The following is a 23,549-nucleotide window of genomic DNA, read 5'->3' as shown; positions in this document are numbered from 1 at the left end:
ACGTGGTTTAATGTACCTAAACAATGATTACCAATTTTCTCTTTCATGTTGCTTTGTTATAACCACTGAAAACGGGGAAAAAAATCTAACCCAAAATCGGGCCTCGCTCTACATTATCCCACTTATTACATGGCTACCCACCAAATAAATCAATAATTTGACACAAAATATTGATTTAAAAAAGAGTTTATTGATTTAAACACTTATTTGTATTGTATTGTATTGTATACAATTGTATTGCTTCCGCTAAAGAAAATAGTTCCGTCTCTACGATTAGAATCCTGCCGCGTCCACAGCAACGCTCTGTTTTTCATGGCAACGGTGTTATTATCAAGAAATAACAGACAACACAACTTAAGCACTACAAATTTTATCAAGATTGAAAAAGCAAAAATACGTGTAGCACATGAACACTATTGACTATCACACCATGATCTGAATGCTCTCAATTCACAACAACATGCATCCATCCAATCTACATCAGGCATTTTGACTAAAACTTGATCCATTCCTCATCATCATCATCATCATCATCACAACTATTTCAGAATTCAGCAATAGATTCAAGCAATAATTAAACAAGATACTGACTACTCAACAATCATCTCCCCCAACACTTGCTGTATGAACGCAAACCGTAACTAGCTAATTAAGTTGGTGGCTAAGGAAGTCTAACGTAACATTAATTGCAAGAGAAGAATTAAAACAGCCGATCCCTTGTGTGCAAATGCACAAGACCTAGCTATAATACCAGCAAATCTTAATAAACATAAGTTATCGCGTCTTACCTTTGTGTCAATGGTCTGCAGACCCATGCTGTGTGTACAACAACATCCATTTGTTCTACAGGTTATCACTTTGATATGTTATAGTCCATGGCACTAGGATGCAACCTTGTGATATTGTATGAAGGCTAAATGACTTGCTCGTCTATGATACATTCGCCAGAAATTCTGGCCAATCCCAACAAAGACTAGGTAGCCTCGTTCCCGCTCGTTCACTGTCCATTTCAAACTGTCAACTCATTTGAAAAACATTCTTTAAAAAAAAGAAGCGCGATAGTCATATAGACGGTTTTATCGGGCGCACGCGCCTGGACCTAAGTTAACTTCCGGTCTGTGTTGTGTATATCGGTCTGGCTGCAGTGCCTTCTACAAACGCGGTTAAAGTCAAGGCGATGAGTAGACTGAGGGCTCAGGTGGTTGTGCTGCGGGATGTGTTTCCCATACATTTATTTATTTTTGGAAACTCACCACAATTTTAAAACTGATCGATTTTCAAAAAGGCTTCGCTGAATAAACATGAGTAACGTTACGTACTGCACGTTTAATAATAATAATTCCTTACATTTATATGTTTAAATATCAAAACGAGGCACAGGTGTTTTTTATATCGCTGTATTTCTGAAGGAAGACTTGCATGTTATATGCCTGATAAAGCAGCGTGTGTGCGCGTACTTTGTTTACAGCTGTTACTGGGGAAACCTCCATTTCTCGCGCTTTATGTCTATGCTTTAAAACATCTCCTATTGGCAAAGAATGGATTTGCATTCTCATTAAGTCCGCCTGATCCATGCAGCAAACATATTTTGTTTGTTATCAAAAAATATCTACTCTAGAGGGACTTGGCTGTTGTTATTGATTCTATTTGGAAGTCTACCGGAAGTTAAGTTAGGTCCGCAAAAGCGCGCATGCGCAGTAACGTTTGTTTATGTTGTTGCCGTTGAAACCGTCTATAGAGAAAATAATAACAGTGACACGATGACTCCCCCTCCCCCAACCTAGAACGTATCCCAATGTTACAGTTGTTGCAGTTTTAATGAACAGAAAAGCGTGTAGCCATCGCAGCAGCAGAACTCGAGGTTTAAAAACCCTCGAGTTCTTTTACTTTAAAAAAAAAAAAAAAAAGTGGTGGGTACAAAATGACTCATGACGAAATCTGGGGGGGGGCGCGTCCCCCCCGCCCCCCCCGAAATCGACGCCTATGGTCAGTTAGAGGATCATACATTGGCGTCATGTGTGGCAGGTGGGTGAGTTGTCCAGCAGGCCCAAGCAGGCACGATCAGAGCATGGTGGGCAGTGCCACGGCTGTCTGTTGTGCTTTCTGCCTGAGCATATTAGGAGAATGGAGCAGTGGGAGAGCAGTGCAGAGTGACTGCAGCATTAACCTAATTACAGTCTGGACCTGCTAAATAAACAATTATTAAATTTGCATGCTCAAATACACTTCTGGACAAAGCAGGTCACAGTGCATGCAGCCATTTGCTGTCACCCAAAAGTCCACACTTTGTTAAAGAATATTCATTCGTTTTAAAAGGACATGATGTAATGCCTCTGCTCAAAAATAAAATGTAATATATATATTTAAATTAATATTAAAAAATATACCATATATAAAATGACATTTGTCCAAGGTGTTTCCCTCTACAACCCAAAGTGCTTGGATAAGATCCAGCATACCATGAATCTAGGAAAAGTGGTTTTCAAAAAAAAAAAAAAAAAAAAAATCCTTAAAATAAAATAACATAAATGCATTTTAGAAGTTAATAAAATTAATTGTATTTATTTGTTGGTTGGGATGCATGACCGTGGGAAGTGAAATTTTTATACAAGTTATGAAATTGATGTTTCACCACACAACCACTCTCTGACCAAAACCTCAAGCTTTCATTTAAGTGGTTAACTGCACAGTTAACAGTTTGTACCAAGGGTCTGGTTTAACCTTGTTAACCTCTGCTGGTAGATGCTGTAACTACACCAACTGCTTCTGAAAAGCATCTTTCTCCACTGACAGCCATTCAAAATGATCCATTTTCTGACAGGCACTAACCACTCACAAGACGTTAACTGAGGTACTAGAGTTTTGTGGATTCCTTGTGGATTATTGTGAAGTTTTATCAACAGTTTGTGTGACGGCACCCATTTATTGCTGAATATATTATTGGCAAGTGATGCAATGTTCAATTTCTCCAAATCTGTTTCGATGATGAAACAAACTAATCTAAATCTTGTATGGACCGAGGGTGAGTTAAATGTGCAGCAAATGTTTGTTCACTATGTCGGGATTACTACTGAAGAGCCACTCGTGTCTACTGCCTCTAGGGGTCTCCCTCTCCCCGCTCGCGAGGGCGCACATTTCAAAGATCAGAAACATACTGTAACAATATCAACTGTTTCTCTCAGAATTAACCAACAAAATCCAACACACACAAACACAAAAGTAAAGCAAGGAATATGTTTACTTACTAACAAATATGCAAGCAATATTAACAAAATATGAGTCATTACAAATAACATTTCAAATTCCAGCTACATTATGGTGGACCTTTAAGAAATATAATTGCCATGTTAAAAAAAAAAAAAATTCAACTGTAGCCACTTATTATTCTGTTTATGTTCAGGTCCAATGAGATTTGAGCAGATTAGGTTCATATAGAGGCTGGGATTAACCTCCACCCGTTCGATAATCCGTGTCAACATATTTCTTTGACACGTAGCTACACAATAGAGATTTTCTGTTTGATTTACAGTTTTCTTCTTGAACTTGGGCACCTTGCAGCTCTCTGTCCGGTCTGCCACGACACTGACAGATTCCTGGGCTGGACCGCCTTTGATAAGCATCCTATGGTATTTTGTTCAAGATGGCGGTGGCGAGCATGGAAAAGGACGCGATAGTAAGTCACAAATGCCTATGAAGTCTTACAATGCTTCAGATTTACATAATATAGCCATTATTGTTAACAGAACATTTATTTAATAAGAAGCGCAGTGGAAATCAGTACGCATCACATACATGCGTTGAGATAACTCGTTCATCTCTCACACAGTTGAAAAAATCATAATGATGATTTTAAAATGCAGACGCAGTAGACCGCAGTGGACAAAGAATACTTAAAGCGTTATTTTAGCTCTTATGTATATAGTGCACATTATGTTTTTTCAAGTGCAGATGTAGAAGGCGTGTCGTTTTATTGTTAAAATCGTGTGCATCTGAATTACAGTAGGCTACTCGTGTTTTATTGCATTCCTCATATTTAACTGCTTTTTTAACTTGTTAATCTTCTCTTTCTCATCTGAAGAACACCGAAGATGATCTTCACTTTAATAATTCGTTTGGAGATTCTGGGCTTATCTCCCCTGATAAAGAAGACATCTCTCGTATTCTGGTAGAGATGATGTTGAAAACGCATCATTATCTTATGTTATAGTTTCTGCTGCATTGATGATTTTTTGTTTGTTTGTTCGTTTGTTTTTCCCATCTGACATACCAGACAGTTCCTTTCAGTGGACGGATCAGAGGTGGGATGAGGCCTGGAAAGAAAATCATTATAATGGGCATCATTGATCCAGAGCCAGACAGGTATGTTTTCATATCAAAATTGCATACATTTAAGAATGTACACATTCTAACAGTTGCAAATGGTTACATCAGACAGAAGCTCTGTCTCAAAACCTTGTAGGCTCCCTTAAACTACATTTTTGGATGTCATGGGTCTATATTCTGTCTGGATAGGCAGCACTATGTTTTGAGAAACAGAGCCTCTTGTTTCAGATTGCATTGGGTTGTAGAACTGCTTGAGAAACATTGCGTGGGTGTGTGCCCTGCTTTGCGATGATGGGTGTTTAAATGAGCTGTTAAGGAAACATATCAAAACACTGAGTGTGTCTTGGAAACTTATTATTTTAGGATGTTGATTTTAATAATCAGTGGTAAATCTTTTGATTCACTGGTAGTTCACGTTCACCTTATGTTGTTCTAGCCTGTATGAGTTTCTTCTATTGTAGGGTGATATATATATACATGGGTATAGATCTATACACACACACCTTTTAGGGGTACATTTACCAACATTCTCAGTCACGTTCACATTATTGCAGTTGCACCGCTGCTTCACTTCACACCGCTGCAGTTTTGAAACTGGCTTAAATATAGAACACTAACAGGGCTCTCTTCACTAGCAGAGCTGGGCTGGGGTGAAATATTTGTGCGTGTTATTAATTAAATTAAGTAGTATTTAGGTAAGGAAGTGGAGCACCAAACGGCAAGTACCGTATGAGAGCCTAAGATTGGGCAAAGCAGAAAAGACTCAACAGTAGTTTGTGATATTACACGGTTTCAACAATGTGGGGTTGGTAAGAATTATAATTTGTTTATTTTTTTGTTTTTTAAAGTTCTTTTATGCTCACCAAGTTTGCATATATTTGATACAAATACACTAAAAACAGTAATGTTGTGGAAAAATTATTTAAATTAATATATTTCAAAGTGTAACTTATTCCTGTATTGAAAAAGATGAATTGTTGGCATCCATTACTCCAGTCTCCAGTGTCACATGATCTTTCAGAAATCATTCTGTAATGCTGATTTGGTGCTGAAGAAATATTTCTTATGTTGAAAACTTGTGTTGGTCTGCTTAATTTTTTTTTGTAGTAACCTTATTACATTTTGCTTTCACGATTCTTTGAATTGAAAGTTCAAAATTACTGGATTTTGACAAATCTTTTGTCAAAAATGTTTTATTTATTTTAATGTAATTCATCCTTGCTGAAGAATATTAGTTTAATTTATAAAAATGTTAATTACATTTTTCTAACCTCAAACTTTAAAACCGTGTTGTTTAGTGGCTATTTCAAACTAGTTCCAAAGGGTTTTTGTTGCAATTTACATTTATGCATTTGGGAGACATGTTCTGTCGATGTAGCATACTTTGTCAGAATAGCATACCGGAAGTTGAGTTTTATAGCGGAGTCTGTCAATTTACCCTACTTTGTAAGTAGAAAAATATAAAAAATACCGTTTATAAAGGGGTATGCTGTTGATAGCCCCTGGTTTAATAAAAATAGTTTATAATTGTAGACCACTTACCGCTTGTAATCTTAGGTATGCTGAAATGATGTTTAAATTTAACGCATAAGCAATTCCACCAATTTCACTACTGCGCATGCACATTAACGAAGGTATCCTATTCTGATGGGTATGGTGTTCCGTCAGAACACCGGCATTATCCCGGTATTGTTTCCTGGGAATCATTTATGTGCTGGTATAGTAATGGTTCCTGGCCTGAGGGGATGGAGCCGTTTGTTAAATTGGTGGTTTAGTCTTTAAATTGTATTTATGCAGCAAATTTTTAATAAGCATGCACCAATACAGTCCTGATATATCAGTGGTTAAGGGATACTAATTGTGTGTAATTTCAGCTCAGGAATTCAGCCTTTCTAAACAGATGGCTGATCCATTAGGAATGCACTGTGGTGCTCATTCAATGTGATGGTGATGGATTCCAGTGCAGGTCTAAATGACTATGGAATTCATGGAAAGTTGATGCATGCTATTTTTCTGTAATGTTTGGTAAATAGGCAAACAGTTTGTAATGCTTCATCATGCAACGGTTGTCATATGGTTATGATGACATAACATAGAAAACATATTTGGATCAATGAATGAATCTTTAAAAAAAAGACCAACTTTAGGCAGTGCATTGCACCAGAAATGGGCTGTTTGCATGCTTAATGTTTGTTTTCTGCACAGCTTTGACATCAGTTTGACATGTGGCCACAGTGATGAGAAATACGATGAAGAGCTCACTGATGTGGCCCTTAAACTCAGTGCACGATTCACCGAAAGACAGTTCCTGAGGAATGCACGGCTTTCTGGGAAGTGGAGTGAGGAAGAGGCACCCATAGCTTACTTCCCCTTCATCCCGGACCAGCCTTTTAGGGTAATGAGCTGAAACACTGACATCTACATGCTCTCTAATCTGAGATCTCTAATCTGCATGAAGCATGAGTCCAGGGTTGTGTGCAAAACCGATGGCAGCTGCCTCATTGCTTAGTCAGTCAGACTTAACGGACACTACTGTTTTATGCAGGTATGTCTTCAGACAGAAGGAAGTACAGTACCCACATAATGTGAAGCCTAAAGCAGTGGTGTTTAGTGGAATTCTGAAATAGTGGCAAATCTCCTTATTTTTCCCCCTGTGTTTTAATGTTAAAGGCTTCTGAAACACCACTTATATTACACTATCAACCAAAATTATGAGATTTATTTTTGTATGTTTATAATTATTATATACTTTAATTAAAATCATCACAAAAGTTTAAAAAAATGTATTTATTTGTTTCCTCAAAAATAAGCTTTTATGGTATTTTTTTGTATATATTTGTAATTTATTAACTGTATTTTTTGTACTACACACTACTGTTAAAATGTTTGGGCTCCTATTTTATTTATTGTGTAACAAAATTTATAGTTTTATTCAACAAGGATACATTAAATTGATTTAAGTGTGACAGTAAAGGAGTTAATAATGTTACAAATAATCTCTAACTTTTGGCCAATTTTAGAAAAAAAAGTTAATTAGTTGAAGGACCCCATTCATGATTGTAACTGAAGCCCATGATGTGCCCATGGTCAATTTTTCCCTCAGAACTGTTCAAATATTAAATTTATTAGGAGCCACTACAAAAGTGTTAGGTTTTGTTGTCGTTTGGTGTGACACCCCTAAATGATATATATATATATATTTTTTTATCATTATTATTATTAAAAACTGTATGTTAAACTGTATAATCATGGAAAATTATGCAAATGTGTCTTGCTAACCACTAATGACAGGTTAGCACAGAATAGTAAGGTCATTAATTGACACAAAAGGCTGAAATGTCCTATGAGTTGACAGAAAATGTCATCCGGTGTGAGGCCTGTACAGTCACACCATAGGACAAAGATGTCACACCACAAGACAAGGTCTCTTTAAAAAGTATTTTAAATGATTTAAGATTTGTTTTACTCCTTTTTCTTTTTTGATCATATTTGATGTTCTTAAATGAAATAATTACACTGATTAAACTATTCTCTGATGTTTTTGCAGAAAACTTGTACTGTTATAAAGTATCATGAAAAGAAGTATAAAATTTGATATTTTGTTTTTTAAACTGAAAGACTCAAAGGAGAGAAATTAGTGGAAGAGAGAGGACATGGAAATATTGATAGAAAATTAAAGGATCCACCAGAAGGGAGGAGATCCCAAGAGAACGATGCATAAAGTAAATGGAATCAAAATGATAGCTTAAATAGAGTAGCCATATAGTTTTAAATTCATTCACACCTTAATGAATATAGTTTGAATATCAGTCATATTTAGCTGTGCCGCACATGCAGTGGTGGGCTTGAAGATCTTCAGTAACATACTGATTGACTAAAAGACTAACTTTTATTGATAAATTAGTTTTTTTGTTTTGTTTTTTGTTTTTTTTAAACATGTTGATGTTATTTGTATTTAAATTAAACTTTCTTTTTACTTTGACATGTTCACAATGTATTATTTTTTTTTTTCAGAAAGTATGACTGCTTTTGCATGTCGGTTTATTCCTTTATAATAGCCAATTACAGAATTTTTCTGTATGGCAGAGAGTAGTATGAGCAAAGTGGGTAAAGATGCTCCAAGATATTGAGTGCTTATTGTTTGTAATCTGGGCTGGTGAACCAAAAAATGGGTCACAGTTTCTAAATGTTGAGCTGAGATAAGCAGTCATGCAAAGAAAGACAAGCACTTTCTTTCAACACACTGTCCACAATGCGGCCCAGTGACTGACAAATGATTCTTTTGATTTGATCTCATTTTCTCTTTCTCTCCTCTCCTTTCCCCTTTTATACAGATTGAGATCCATTGTGAGCACCAGCGTTTTAGGATCTTTGTGGATGGACACCAGCTGTTTGACTTTTATCACAAAGTAAAGTCTTTGTCAGCCATTAATATGATCCGGATAGTTGGGAGTCTTCAGATCACCAAGCTGGGCTAACCAAGCACACATGAGCACGCGCCAGAAAGGACTTCTCACAGGTGACCATCTGCACCTGTGCGCTTGCCACAGCTCTCACAAAGACATCAACAACATCTGCATTTTCACTTCTCTTTTGCCCTCTAACCTAACATCGTGATGATTTCTGAGTATTGTATCATAACCTGTTGGGGAATGGTTGCAATATCAGATGTGTGTTTTCCAGTATCTTTGCTTCATACTGTAGCTTATTTGTTCAGCTTCAAAAAAAATTCAGGGATTGCACACTTTGATATGCACTCTGTGGCAGTAACATACACCACTGGGGTTTAGCTGCTCTCCAAGTCTAGCGGTGTAGTTTCAAAATGATCCAAAACTCAGGAAATCAGATAGTTAATTATATTTCATTTCATTCTGATGACAAATTCACTTTAAATTATTATTAGATACTCTGAAATGTGTTGGCTGCTAAAATATAGGAGCTCAGATTCAGCATTTGCCATTCCACCTTTGTTTGATTTGCGTTATTTAATCTTAATAATTCAAATATTTTGGAAGGAAGATATTATTTTAAAATGGCATACAGTACCTTTCCTTTCCTGTGTCTGTTCATTGCAACTTCATTTTTGGGAGATGGATATGTTACACTGAAATATTAGAGAATGTAGGGTTGCCCTTTAATAGTCGACAAACTGTTAGTTGACAAGAAGAGGCTTAGTCAATCAAAAACGTATTAGTCAAAAACGTATTAGTCACAGAAAAAACAACAATCCACAGGAAGTGGAAAAGTCACGTAATCCGTGATGTACAGATTATTAACAGCTGGTCTATGTGGTATTTGCAGTACTTCAGTCAATATATCCAAACCTTTTTTTCGTTCATCAAATTCAAATGTGGCTTATCATCTGAAACATGTAAGGAGCAGCAACATGGCTGCTTTCTCTAACATTAACCTAGAAAAATGTGTGCTATTCAAGTGTTTATGTGGAGTGTGGAAGCAGCATGCTCACTAGATGACAGTTAACTTGGAGGCACCAGTGTGATCATTTGCATTTAACTTAAAATCCTTTAATTTTCTTAGAGTAATACATCTTTTGAATTTTTCAAAAGTTTACTTTTATTTGTGTGCATTCACAATAAAAAAAACAATTGTGCTTTTGTAAAATAATGACAGCAAACATTGCGCTTTCTGCTATCTAGGGCTCTGTGAACTTGAGCATGTCAAAAACAGTTAGCCAAAACGCCACAATATATCTATAGAAAGTGAAATGTTAAATTTTCCAAATCAAATGGGAAACAAATATTTTCAGATTGTGTAATCCATATGAAACCTGCATCACTGCAGCCGAAAATACAGAAAACACTAGTTTATCAATGAATTAATATAATGTTAAGGCAATCGTCTGTTTTTTTTTTTTTTTTTTTTTTTGAAGCATTCATAATTTTTCTGCCGGTGTGCTGTGGCAAGTTTTATTAATTGCTAAAAATTAATGACTGCTAGTCGACTAGAAAATCTTTAGTCGAGGGCAGCCATAGTAGAATGTCACATGAAGATTATTTAATTCAAGGTAGAAGACTTTATTTTTAGAAATTTGATCATCCAGTCATTCTCTTACACGCCTGCACAATATTTAATTACAACAGTATAATGTTAAATTCTTGGCAACCAAACCAACAAATTATTGCTTTTGGACACTTACAATGTTTTCTGTGAGGAATGACTTCAGTGCTGCAGTTTTACAAAAAATAACTCTGCCTATGTTTACGCTTTATTATAGACTTCGTAAAAAAAAAAGTTGAATGAGCAGATATAACAGGGCTGAATTTTTTCTTGAATGTACGGTCATCCACTGATAGGCTTCGTAAAAGCTTAGCTGTGGGTGTAAATGAGTGTGTGTCTTCAGTCTTCAAAAAAAAAAAATTATTCTCTCCTTCTCCTTTGTACTCCTAATGTCACTCCTCTTAATATAAACATAATATGAATGGTCAGCGTATTTTCTGTATTCAGCAGTGCTTTTTGCTCCGAACCTTTGTCCTGTAAACCCAAAATGCTGTCCACTCGGTTGTTTTCTGCTCAACTTCCACTTGTAGGATTGGATTAGTATGATAACAGTGATTATTATTGCTACTTATTATATTACAATATCCGAAAAAACACCTCTTGATTTGCATTCATTTGCATGACATGCATATGTACATTACCATTCAAAAGTTTGGGGTCTAATAAGAATTTTATTTTTATTTTTTTTTTACATTTTTGAAAGGAGTCTCTTATGCTCACCAAGACTGCATTTATTTCATGGTAACTGCAGTAAAAGCAATAATATTGTTTGTATGAAATATTATTTCAAATTTAAATTGACTACATTTGCGAGCTGAATTTTCACTCTGGCCTCCAGTGTCACATGATCCTTCAGAAATCATTCTGGTATGCTGATTTGATGCTCAATGAACATTTCTTATTAATGCTGAGAACATCTGTGCTTAATATTTTTGTGGAAGCTGTGATATTAACCCTAATGTGTTGTTGGGGACGTTTTCGTCCACTAGGGGGTAAAGTTGAGTCTTATTTTGGCCACAACTTTCTCTGTGTTTGAGCTAATGGAATTACATTTACATTTATTCACTTAGCTGACGCTTTTGTCCAAAGCGACTTACAATTGCCACATATGTCAGAGGTCACACACCTCTGGAGCAACTAGGGGTTAAGTGTCTTGCTCAGGGACACATTGGTGTCTCACAGTGGATTCGAACCCGGGTCTCTCACACCAAAGACATGTGTCTTATCCACTGCGCTAGCACCACCCCACTCATGACTCATGACTCATGAGTCATGACAATGACTCATATTTTGGGAAAATGCTTTTAAATATTTCAAAAACTCAACGGTACACTCTGGGCAAATTCACTACCCTTTCGTTATGTTCGTGGCTGAAAACATCCACTAAATTAAACTGCTGTAAAAATGTATCAGATAAATATTTTTTTGCATAAATCTATTAATCAAGCTCAGTCCTGATCAAAACTACCAAATGATTTTTAAAAAATCAAAGATTTTAACTCTTTAATTACCAAGTTCATAAATGATGTCACTGATTTGGGACAAAAACCCCCACAAAAAATTACATATTTTCAATTTAAAAAGTGATTGTGGACTGGATATTTTTTTTACCTTTTATCCCAGTCTTGGGCATGTCAAAGATTAGTAACAAGATTGGCTTTGATGCATTGTTAGTATTTGTGCAGCATTAGATTTTAATTTTTTCTCCACAATTTGTTGTTGGTGGCTGTTTTTGCCCCATTGACTTCCATTATAACGACATTTTTTGATTGCAAAGCCATGACACCATATAATCATGCATTCTTGATTGTTTGTGGTTTTTACAGTTGATCACTAGGTGGGACCATTAACCATTTAGATAGGCCTGTGCAAAAAAGGCTTAGTTTCTGGCTTGTATATGGAGTTATATGGAGTATAACAGCAAATTATAGTGTTTGTGTGTGTGAGAGAGAGAGAGAGAAAGAGAGGGTGTGAGAGAGACCTTTGTGCACTTACCTTGATGTATCTGAAAAAATCCAAATATGCCCCTTATGCTCTCAGAACTACATGGAGTAAACAATAAAAAAAGAAGTGTGTTTATGCACCTGCTCCCTTTTGATGGTGAAAAGTACGGATGGTCTATGTGTGAAATGCTCATCTTTTCTTGATGGTAAAGTCAGTTTAAAACCTTAAAATCCTGTAAAAAAATCTACTTTGCATCAAATTTATGAACATAATGTATTATGAACCAAAATGCAATACCAACTTCAAATAAGCTGCAGCTCGCTGGAGGGGTCAAGCTGCATAATCATTTCTAAAACTTCAGTACAAGTCAAGCCCTTTCTCATGTTGCTTGCTTCTCTTCTCACCATTAAATGACCAGCACGATGGCATGCAAGTGTTTAAATCCACATACTTTGCTTTTGTTTAGTCTATACTTATCACCACCATCAAAAGGCAGCAGGTGCATAAATACACTTGTTTACTACATGTAGTTCTTAGAGCTGAGGTGTACATTTTGATTTTCTCAAATACATCAAGGTAAGTGCGCAAAGGTCTCTCTCGCTCTCTCTCTCTCTCTCTCTCTCTCTCTCTCTCTCTCTCTCTCTCTTTCTCACACACACAAACACTATAATTTGCTGTTATACTCAATATAACTCCATATACAAGCCAGAAACTAAGCCTTTTTTTGCACAGGCCTATCTAAAGGGTTAATGGTCCCACCTAGTGATCAACTGTAAAAATAACAAATTTTACCTCTTCCCAATAGGGAAAACCACAAACAATCAAGAATGCATGATTATATGGTGTCATGGCTTTGCAATCAAAAAATGTCGTTATAATGGAAGTCAATGGGGCAAAAACAGCCACCAACAACAAATTAGGTAGAAATTTAAATCTAATGCTGTACAAAAACTAAAAATGCATCAAAGCCAATGTTGCTACTAATCTTTGACATGCCCAAGACTGTTATAAAAAGTAAAAAAAAAAATATCCAGCCACAATTACTTTTATATTGAAAATAAGTCATTTTGTGTGTCAGTGACATCATTTATGAACTTGGCAATTAAAGAGTTAAAATCTTAAAAACATTTGGTAGTTTTGATCAGGACTGAAGTTGATTAACAGATTTATGCAAAAAAAAAATTGAGAAAAAATATGAATCTGACACATTTTTACATTAGTTTAATTGAGTGTATGTTTTCATCCCGAACATAACGAAAGGGTAGTGAATTTGAACAATGCACAAGGGTTAAGTGGTATTAATTTCTTTAAAAAAAAATTAACTTTTGAACGGTGGTGAATGTAGTACTATATGGTCACATCAATTCTTGTTGATGAATGTGCCCTGTGTTGTAGTGAAAGGGTCAGCAATGCTTCTCATTAGTCAGTATTACTGTATATTCAGTATTGTGGCTATTGGCTAATATGGCTAATATTTTCTAATATTATACCTCGTCTGTGTCCTGGAACTCATGGGCATAGAGGCAGTGATGAATGAAATTGAAGGGCTGCTGTTTTTGTCTGCTTTACTGGTCGATCTACTTGACTGAATTCCATGTGATGGAATAATGCTATTATACACCAGAGTACTTAACACCAGCCAAAAAACATTTGCCCACATCAGCGTCTGGCCAACATTGAAGTCAGAAGATTTACTGAGTTCAATAGGGAGCTTGTATTAAAGATCCTCACTCTGTTGAGAAGGTAATCCTGATGGAAAACTCCAGCTAAATAAAGTATTGTACATTTAATTTGAAATAGTTCATTTTCATACTGATATACCTCTGCAATTTTTTTTCTCTCAAACTCGTGCAGACATTTAAATGAGATTGGTATGGCAGCACAAGCAATATGGTCCCATATGACATGTGGAAAAATGCACTTTGATATGACATACTTAGCAACTGAAACATGGTCATCTGGTCCAATGTGATGCACTTAATAGTATTGCTATTTAACCGCTAAATTGGTGAGATGTGAGCTTCATTCTGTCTGGTGTGGTTTTAAAGTTTAAATGTTGACCATTCTCAACATCATTTAGTCTCTAAACATTAAGTGTGTGAAATTACACCTAGATAACTGAAAAATGGGGAGGGAGAATCTGTATTTAAAAAAAACAAAACATGTCATTAGTGTTCACTGTGCTTTAAAAAACCTTAGTATAATAATAGATTTTGTTAAAGTATTTGGCAGACGCTGTTATCCAAAGTGACTTACAGTTCGCTGAATTTTTAACAAACTCTTTTGTTAAACTCTTCTCCCTATGATCTTACTAATATTCCTGAGTACTGATACCAGTTCTGATGCTTCCATCTTTATTCCTGTTTCTTGTCTTGTATCTCAAAATTACCAATCTTTCAAACTAGTTCACATTTATGAGGGCAGAAAATGAATGTCCTGGTTGTAAACTATTGTTAAGAAGCCTTCAAACTTTGGATGTACATATACTAAATAAGCCTCTGTTTGATTGTTTGATTATCTGTTTGATACATTTTTTTAATATATGTATCCTTTTGCTACTGCAATAATGTCTTAACACTAAAGAGAGTGTTAGTATGGTGTTTATGTGATATTTATTCTGAGTTTACACTGGTTAACAGTTTATCAACATTTTAGTTGATTTCTTTAGACTCTAGGTAGCATGGTACATGTTTTTTTTTTTCCTTTTTGGATTTTCAGAGCTTTGATTTTAGAGCTTAATATGTCAGTTCTTTTATATAAAGAAACCATTTCAGACGTGTTTATGTATTTCTAAAGTGGCTGATTATTTAGAGGTAGTTTGTACTGTTGGATGTAGTTGCACAATCTTTTTCATGGATTAAATCCTGCAGAGGTATTTATTATTTTAACTTGGTATTTATCAGAAATGTGCCTATTGAAATGTGGCGTTGTTGTTTGGGATCTAAAATTTTATTCTCACTAATAATTTATACAAACAGAGATACAAATTTTTACTTGCCCTTTATTGATTGATTGATTGATCTTGTAATGTACTTAATGTGTGGTTGAAGCGAGTGCTGCTATTGACTCTAAATCAACAAAAACAATAATTTGCTAAGGTATGAAAAGTTAGTAATCCAGAAACCCCTGTAAAATACATCAGTGTATATATAGTACAACTAAAGAATAGCATTTGGGTGAAAAAAGTGAATATGTGAATGAAAATGTGCATTACAAATATCTAAAAGTACACTTGTGGTGATTAATTCTGTTGTGACATTTGTCATCTGGATAAACATAAGCTAATGTCAATGCATTGTGTTTTTTTATTTTAAAGGCAAGATTTGTTTATTTTGTAAATTTTGTAACCTCCATGAATATCGGTGCTTTTCTAATAGATTTGCAAACCAATAAATTGATCAATAAATGAACAGACTTTGAAGTCATTTAATGTGTCCTGTGTAAGCACTTAACATAAGCTATTCCAGAAAGCTGGATATCTGACACAGCCCTGGTATGTTTAAGGGCAAGCAAGGGGATCATCTGTTTTGAAAAAAATAAGTCAAATATTATTCTAATGTTATTATTTTTATTTTATTGTCATATAATAGTTATCTACGCGTTTTTTTAAACCATACCTCAAGTTAGCAAGGTTTGGGTTAATCAACCGAGAGTTCAGGGTGACTGTATGCTAAATTAACCTTTCTGGATTACACCCCTGCTTGACGGTTTACCAGTTCAAACAAAACGCAAAAGCGTAAACATCAAACTCTGTAAATTGCAAGAATATAGTGCCCTCTACTGGTTGGTTTCTTTTATTGGAGAAAGAAATTATTTCATTTCATTCATTGTAATAAATATACATTTTGAAGCCATATATAACATTGACATCCGATTAGCCTTTTTGTATGATATACGTTTTCTACTGTGAATACAAAAACAAAAAAGGCAGTACATTTGGCACAATGCGAAATTCTTTCACAAAAGTGATCTAAAGAGAGCTATACGCACAAAAACCAAAACGAACCGTTGCTATTTCTTTACTATGTAGCCTAATACTTGTGATAAAACGAGGTCTAATCAAAGTATTAAAAGGCTAAATAAAATCATTAACTCTTTAAACATCACTGAAAGAGGCTTTAGTGGAATAACTCTAACTGGAGTTTTTTTTTATAAAGTATCTGGCATCCCGTCTACGCAGTGACGTAACCATTGAGAGCCAACCAGAGCGACTCGCGTCGCAGTGTCACCGTTGACCTGTGCACACACACAGCCATGGCGCTGCTCTGCAGATCCACAGGGTTACTGCTCAAACACAGTAAACTGCTACCTTCTGCATTCGCGGCAACAAGGCAATGCAGTTCAGGTAACAGAACCAATGTCTCCGTAAAATTAATGGCTTCATTTTCAATGTTACTCTCGAGTTTTGCGTGCTCTGGTTCTGTGACTGCTGAATGTGTTGTACTAGAATCTGTAACCTAATAATGGAAAAAAATGAGCTTTATAGTAGCTGCAATTAATTATGTGTGTGTCTGTGTGTCTGTCTCTGTGTGTCTGTGTGACCGTTTACAGTTGAAACATATTTAAGAATAACATAATAATATAGTGCGGATAGTAGAAATATATCTAAAATAAAAAGCCATGACATCTTGTGAACTCTGAGGTGATATATATGCCAAATCAATACTGTTTTAAATTATTATAAAACTGCATGGATTCAACGTGAGTTAATTTGTCCCCCCACTTTCATCTCTATTGCAGGAGGCCAGTATCAGTACATACTAGTTGACAAAAAGGGTGAAAAGAAGAATGTTGGTTTCATCCAACTGAACAGACCAAAGGCCCTGAATGCTCTTTGTGACGGACTTATGATGGAGGTGGGCAAAGCCCTTGATGCATTTGAAGCTGATAGCGAAGTGGGAGCAATTGTCGTCACAGGAAGTGAAAAAGCCTTTGCAGGTGTGAAACTGTCTGTGAAATTAGTTGTGTGTTATATAGAATTGTTCTGGGCTGATCATTGTGTTTTATTGACACATTTGCTTTCATAGCTGGAGCTGATATTAAAGAGATGCAGAATCGAACCTTTCAAGAGTGCTATGGTGGAAACTTCTTGGCACATTGGAATAGGGTATCAACGGTCAAAAAGCCTGTTATTGCTGCAGTCAATGGGTTTGCGGTAGGTACATGTTTTAAATGCATTCACTAGAAAGACTGTTTAAACCTTATTCCCACTCAAGCATAAACATGAGTGTATTGTCCTGTCCAGCTTGGTGGAGGATGTGAGTTTGCCATGATGTGTGACATAATCTATGCTGGGGAGAAAGCACAGTTTGGACAGCCAGAAATCCTGCTTGGGACCATTCCTGGTACAATAACGCATCAGTATTTTTGGTTATGTTGATTCATTGCTGAAGAACAAAGCAGCTGAAAAGACAGCATTTCTTTGGTTCCAGGTGCTGGTGGCACTCAGAGGCTTACAAGAGCAGTGGGGAAATCCCTTGCAATGGAGATGGTTCTCACAGGAGACAGAATCTCAGCGCAGGAGGCAAAACAGTCTGGTTTGTCTTTCAAACTTTCTTTTGCCATATACCACAGGTTCTTTCTTCTCTCAATTAAAGAAGTGGACTAATGTATTCATCTTCACAGGTCTGGTAAGTAAAGTGTTTCCTGTGGATCAGCTGGTTTCAGAAGCGATCAGATGTGGAGAGAAAATAGCTGGCAATTCCAAACTTGTCTCTGCGATGGCAAAAGAAGCTCTTAACGCAGGTAAGAGTTATATTAAAGAGATGGTGGATACTTTTATTGTTGAAATATATTCTGCTCATGTTTCATGAATGACTTGCATTAGGCTCATGGAATTAAAAAATACAGATAGTCCTGTACATCCATTTAGAAACTGACAGTTTCATTTGACCTTTAATTACAGCATTTGAACTGACTTTAGCTGAGGGCAATCGACTTGAGAAAAGATTGTTCCATGCAACCTTTGCAACGGTGCGTCACTTTTCTTCCACTTATATTTTTTGAGGAAAAAGATGACTTCATTCTTAAACTTTCTCAAATTTTCAGGAGGACAGAAAGGAGGGCATGACTGCTTTCGTTGAGAAGCGAAAGGCTGCTTTCCAGGACAATTAAAATTCCAGTGGAAAATACTGAAGTGTTTAGTTTGTGATCAGATGCTATTATTATAGTACTCTACTTTGCCTTCATTTACTTAAGTGTTTCTGAAAAACATCAAGATCTATACCTCTGTGTTGACAGACTTGCATGTAGTACAGTGAGCTTACATTTAGTTTCATTTATAAATTACCCACTTCTAATCTATCTTTGGGTATTGTTGATGGTCTGGTATTATCACCTTGAAACCTTATTTTATTGATACACTATAAATAGAGGCATCCAATACAGTAACTCATTCATGCTTATTGCTAACTTTAACAGTTTAACACTTTAAGTTAAGAGAGAGAAAATGGCATTGCCATAACCTTCCTAAAGTGTTGTAATTACTGTTACAACACTTGAAAATTTTGCAGAACCCCTCTGATTTGACATTGTATGTTGATATGGCTCCTATTTGACAGAAATGTATAGGTATAAGACGTGAGACAATTCACAATTCCACTTTGTACACTCTAGATGGTGCTGTGGGTGTATTTTCAGTCTTTCGTTGAGGTTATCATTGAGGTAATAATGTTTATATTTTTGTAGTGATATTTAAAAAAATATATATCTGCTATTTGACAAAAAAATCCTTTCAGTATAATGTAATATTATTAAGTGTTTTATTGATATATTGCAACATGGGGTTTTGGAGGACACTGCTTGAATTATAGTGTTATAGCCTAAACGCAATTCAGGTTTCGTGCAGCATAGCGAAGTTTGTTTATTAACCAACGACAGGATCAACATATTTTAGCAAAAACTCTTTTAAAAAAAAATCATCTAATATTGTTCTTAGAAACCAGGTTATCTCATACATTTTAACATATCACTATTGAAATTATTATTAATAAATAACACGCATTTTCAGCTTATTAATTTGCGCTTTTTAATGTACTTAAAAATTACTTTAACTTGCTATTTGTAGGACTATTCGTATTTTAATACCTAACCTAAATGCAAATTAATTTATGAAAAGTCGCAGCTTTTTAAACCACTAAACTTTAGTTACTGATGAATAACAGTAACGTGGCTTAATCATAACTTTAATCAGATGTCAGTTTAAAGATCGCCAGAGAACTTACAACCCACTTTTAGCCATTCAAAACTGAATATTGTAAGTGAAATACAGCGTCCAGAAAGACCACGGCAAATGTAATTAAGGAACAGCCTATTCTCAATTGCACATCAACAAATTTCTCACTTGAAAATCTCTGTCTAATTGATTTTAATTTTCATTCGATATTCCCTCAGACTCCAGCTTTCTTCTCAGCCCCTGGAACAAAACTTTTAAAAGAGGAGAAAACCGTTCTCTCCACACACCGCGACAGCACAAAGGTCTCCTTAAAGACAGCAAAAGAGAGGGTCCACTTTGAAGTCTATCCCCTGCTAACGAAAGGTCAAAATAATAAATGTAGGCCGAATTGAGGCGCTCAGCGCAGACAAAAGGGGCAAAACGTTACATTTTGGCAGAGGCAGCTCCTCATAGCGTGATAAACTCATTTAAAAAGCAGAATCAAAGCGGGAGCCGCATGGTTCCTCGGTGAAAGAAAAGCGCTTTGAACTGATCAGACAGTCTTGGCTCCTCCGAATGTCTTTTCTTCCATCAGTCTTCCATCTTTCAACTTTCACTCTACATTTTGCAGCTGCAAAGCCTCCACACACCTCTTTAGGAGCAAATTTCCCTGAATTACAACAACATCACCAGCAGTTCCTCTTCATCAGTAGCAGCTGCACGTCTTCGGTGTCGCTCCTCATTTAGACGCGAGTTTAACTTCATGTAGGCTATAGCTTTCTATTTTTTTTCCCACATAAATGTCTCAACGTGATCGGGAAAAATCTTATTTTTTTCTTAATGACAATTCAATTTGCTTAGGCATTTGATAGCTACTTTATATATCTTCTGGGAATAGTGCACGCGCAGAAGGCCTGTGCCCGGGGATCTTTGATGATCTTCAGATGATGGGCTTGAGTGCACGGATCTTTATATTTTATATTTTAGACTTTATTTAAGTTTTATATCATGGTAGCCTAATGTCACACTGCGCAAAAATTAATGCTTGGTCGTCGTCAGAAATCCAAAATCATGCGTGAAATAATGATTTTGTAGACACCTGTTGATAGACCTGTTGATCTAGTGCTGCCACCGACGTTATAGTTTTAATGGGTAGTAGTTTGCTAATTAATCATTTATAGCCTGTATGTTTTTGAAATGTAAATGCAAAAACAACTAAGCCTACTATTGAAAAATGCCAATTCAGTGCTAATTAAATTAATATGCTTTCTTATACTGAAACGGAAAGTATCATTAGAAGACCTATGTGCATAAACGGTCGTACATTTATCTGAAAAAAAAAAACTGCTGCTGTCATGGGTCCTCAAAGGTACGTAAATTACGTAGGCTATTCCAAACTCAGGTTGCGTTAGAAACGTAGCTCTTACTGTGTTTAACCAATTGAAATACATTAAAAGGGTCACATGATTCCCCACACAAACTCACTGCTTTGAAATGGTCATACTAAAAGGAATCCCGTCCATACTTACGCCTGAATTATTGTATGTTTTGGCGCAAATGGGCCATGGAGATGAACTTGGTAAGTCGTAAATGAGATTAGACCACAATTTTCTTTTTTTACGAACGTCACGCCAAACTTCCTGAAGCCTGACGTTCTTGTGACACTCATGTGACATCTGGATGAATAGTCTAACGTTAATAGACGATATACCTGTTTGGATAAATATAACCTGTCATTGGTTTATACAAGGTTAGATACGATTTAAAAACGCCACGGATAAATCCGAGTTCGTGCAGTAAAGAGAGAAGCTCCGTACCGCGCAGCTCGCGCTTTCATTTCGATCATCAAAATGTCACTCAGAAAACTTTGTAGGCTGTCTCTCATAAAAATGTCACATTTTTATTATCTCTAAGCCAAAGCACATATCCGCATATTCGCCTCCCGCTGGTGTTGAAAACCGATGACTTTCGGTCGGTCTGTAGCACTGAGTGGATCTGGTTTGTCACATGAGCGCAGGCGAGACATCAGGACAGTACTGTTATAAGAAACGAACTCCGTGTGTGGATTGTCATGTATCAGTTATTTTTTTTTTATTATTATTATTTTTTTTAGTTCTTGCAGACGCAAATTTTCCTTCCTCATCTATTTGTAAATGTGGTCCAGTGGAGATCAGAGCAGATGGTATGTGTTTACAAAATATAGTAGGATTTATTTTTTTGTATAGGCTACAACAAAATTGTTGTATATGCACTTTCATAGTTCTTGTACTGTTTGAAAGAAATCTCACGCTAACTTTTTATGGTTCTGCAGGAGTAGGCTAATGATAACTGACATGTGATAAACTGATTATTGTAATTCCAGATCTACTCAGCCCAAAATAATTCTCAATATGCATTGAACAGCCAACTGACATTTTTCTCACTGATAGCTTTGCATTTAGTTGTCTAATCAAGTATATGGTTTTACGTTTTAAGGTGTAGGTATACCAGAACTTCTGAAGGCAATACTGAGGCTTTTTCCTCTTGATACCTATGATGATTCGGTGGGTGATAACATTTGTACCATTTTCTGGCATCTTTAATTTTTTAAATGGCTCAACCACAAATTTAGACTCTGTTTATTCATGTATGTAACTTATCATTATTGTAAGTTGTGTCTGTCACTGAATAAGGTCTCATTTGTTAGGCAGCTGTCATGGACCTTGTGCAGAGTGACAAATTAAAGGGCCTGAAAGTGCCGGTATGGAACCAGTACTCTGACCTCCTGAAACAAGCAGGATCAGATGTAAGCTATTATATACATAAAAGGTCATAACTCATATGTTGAGGACTTTTCATCACTGCTGAAATTATATAGGGCAAAGCTTGTTTTACAAAGGCAAATCATTTGTCCAGGATGTACTTTTTTCTTTCTTTCAGGGTAACTTCCAGTTTGTTGAGCGTTTTGCATTTTATGAGCGTGCCAAGAAGGCATTTGCTGTAGTGGCAACTGGGTGAGCATTTTTATTTATGATTTACGGTTGGTCTTTTCAACTATTAAAATATTTTTTACTTATATTTAAGAAATAATAATAATAAACATAATAGATGATCCTTAAATCTGTCTGACAGGGAGACTGCACTGTATGGAAATCTCATAATCAAGAAAGGTGTCATTCCGCCTGCTGAACTGTGCTGAAAGAAGCCTGCTTGGTACAGTTTGTCCAGTGTCAGAGATATTACACCAAAATTCCTATAGATGAGTCACATAGAAAATAACTTTATATAAGAAAGATTGTATATATAAAAAGGCATGTTATTAATTTAATGCCATCTGTTTAGATTCTAATTACAAAAATGACTGTTCATAATTTTTCAAAAAGTTCAAAGAGTCTTCTGTTAATACTTTCTTTAGTGTGATGTAAAATAAGTAAAAAATACAATTCCTCTAATATATAATTAGAGAAAATCATACAATAAAATACAATTTGAAAATGCATTTCAACTGTTTCAAATGTATTTTTTATGAAAGTTTTGTGAAATGAAAGTCAGCTCTGTTTAATCTTTAAACATTTGATTTTAAAGTTCAAATATACCTGGTCAAATGTAGCTTTTCTTGGGCAACAGGTGAAGCTCAGTCCCCATCTGCAACATTTGATTTTGTTGCCCACTGTTCCTTGAATTAGAAGCTAAACTGAGCTCTGAATCTTCTCTCATAAAGACTATGGAAATATAAAATGTTTGCTTTTCTTATACTTTGCCTTAATAAATACTTTCAACTTTTAATCATTATTTTTTATTATTATTATTTTATTAGAAAATGTAATGCATTTACTCTAAAACTATTTTTTAAGTGATCCATATGGCTTATTAATTATGGTCACAGTCTTCTCTGTATTGATGAATTTGAGACATGTTTAACAGACATAAAATAAACTTTCTTTTTCTATGTTCAATATTAGCTATATTACATAGAAACACATTTCAAGGTTTAAAAAATAGAGAGCATTTAATTAAAACTATGCATAATGAATTAACATCCAGTATTACAATCCTTTAGACATGATAATACTTATTCTATCATTGCTTATGGTAAAGGTCATCCAGATCTACCTCTGGCTCTGCGTGCACC

The 23,549-nt window shown here is 35.6% G+C and overlaps 3 protein-coding genes across 3 annotated transcripts; all 3 read left to right on the top strand.

The window, feature by feature from the left end:
* The first annotated feature begins 3,512 nt into the window (after nt 1-3,512).
* LOC132110704 (galectin-related protein B-like) lies at nt 3,513-9,117 on the top strand. Its single transcript, XM_059517539.1, has 5 exons — nt 3,513-3,673; nt 4,079-4,165; nt 4,271-4,359; nt 6,529-6,718; nt 8,658-9,117. Exons 1-5 carry the CDS (start codon nt 3,641-3,643, stop codon nt 8,799-8,801), a joined length of 543 nt encoding a protein of 180 aa, XP_059373522.1. The 5' UTR covers nt 3,513-3,640; the 3' UTR covers nt 8,802-9,117.
* Nucleotides 9,118-16,477: 7,360 nt separating this feature from the next.
* On the top strand, nt 16,478-18,586 carry LOC132111158 (enoyl-CoA hydratase, mitochondrial-like). The gene is made up of 8 exons (XM_059518318.1): nt 16,478-16,630; nt 17,026-17,223; nt 17,313-17,440; nt 17,531-17,630; nt 17,718-17,822; nt 17,911-18,030; nt 18,191-18,258; nt 18,334-18,586. Exons 1-8 carry the CDS (start codon nt 16,540-16,542, stop codon nt 18,397-18,399), a joined length of 876 nt encoding a protein of 291 aa, XP_059374301.1. The 5' UTR covers nt 16,478-16,539; the 3' UTR covers nt 18,400-18,586.
* A 2,283-nt stretch (nt 18,587-20,869) lies between these two features.
* Nucleotides 20,870-23,204, top strand: fuom (fucose mutarotase). Its single transcript, XM_059518317.1, has 6 exons — nt 20,870-21,017; nt 21,552-21,620; nt 21,914-21,981; nt 22,125-22,223; nt 22,358-22,431; nt 22,550-23,204. The coding sequence occupies exons 1-6, from the start codon at nt 20,933-20,935 to the stop codon at nt 22,614-22,616; spliced, it is 462 nt and encodes a 153-aa protein (XP_059374300.1). The 5' UTR covers nt 20,870-20,932; the 3' UTR covers nt 22,617-23,204.
* The last annotated feature ends 345 nt before the right edge of the window (nt 23,205-23,549 follow it).

This window comes from Carassius carassius, chromosome 30, assembly GCF_963082965.1.
Source record: "Carassius carassius chromosome 30, fCarCar2.1, whole genome shotgun sequence".
Classification (NCBI taxonomy): domain Eukaryota; kingdom Metazoa; phylum Chordata; class Actinopteri; order Cypriniformes; family Cyprinidae; genus Carassius; species Carassius carassius.
This window is presented reverse-complemented; position numbering and strand designations above follow the sequence as displayed.

Bases quoted from the DNA above. Each gene is read 5' to 3' on its own strand.
- fuom (XM_059518317.1), top strand. From the start codon at position 20,933: ATGGTCATACTAAAAGGAATCCCGTCCATACTTACGCCTGAATTATTG. The intron at 21,621-21,913 runs GTATGTGTTTAC...TTACGTTTTAAG, and splicing joins AGTGGAGATCAGAGCAGATG to GTGTAGGTATACCAGAACTT. The intron at 21,982-22,124 runs GTGGGTGATAAC...CTCATTTGTTAG, and splicing joins TTGATACCTATGATGATTCG to GCAGCTGTCATGGACCTTGT.
- LOC132111158 (XM_059518318.1), top strand. From the start codon at position 16,540: ATGGCGCTGCTCTGCAGATCCACAGGGTTACTGCTCAAACACAGTAAA. The intron at 17,441-17,530 runs GTAGGTACATGT...TGTCCTGTCCAG, and splicing joins CTGCAGTCAATGGGTTTGCG to CTTGGTGGAGGATGTGAGTT. The intron at 17,823-17,910 runs GTTTGTCTTTCA...TCATCTTCACAG, and splicing joins GCAGGAGGCAAAACAGTCTG to GTCTGGTAAGTAAAGTGTTT.
- LOC132110704 (XM_059517539.1), top strand. From the start codon at position 3,641: ATGGCGGTGGCGAGCATGGAAAAGGACGCGATA. The intron at 4,166-4,270 runs GTAGAGATGATG...CTGACATACCAG, and splicing joins AAGACATCTCTCGTATTCTG to ACAGTTCCTTTCAGTGGACG. The intron at 6,719-8,657 runs GTAATGAGCTGA...CCTTTTATACAG, and splicing joins TCCCGGACCAGCCTTTTAGG to ATTGAGATCCATTGTGAGCA.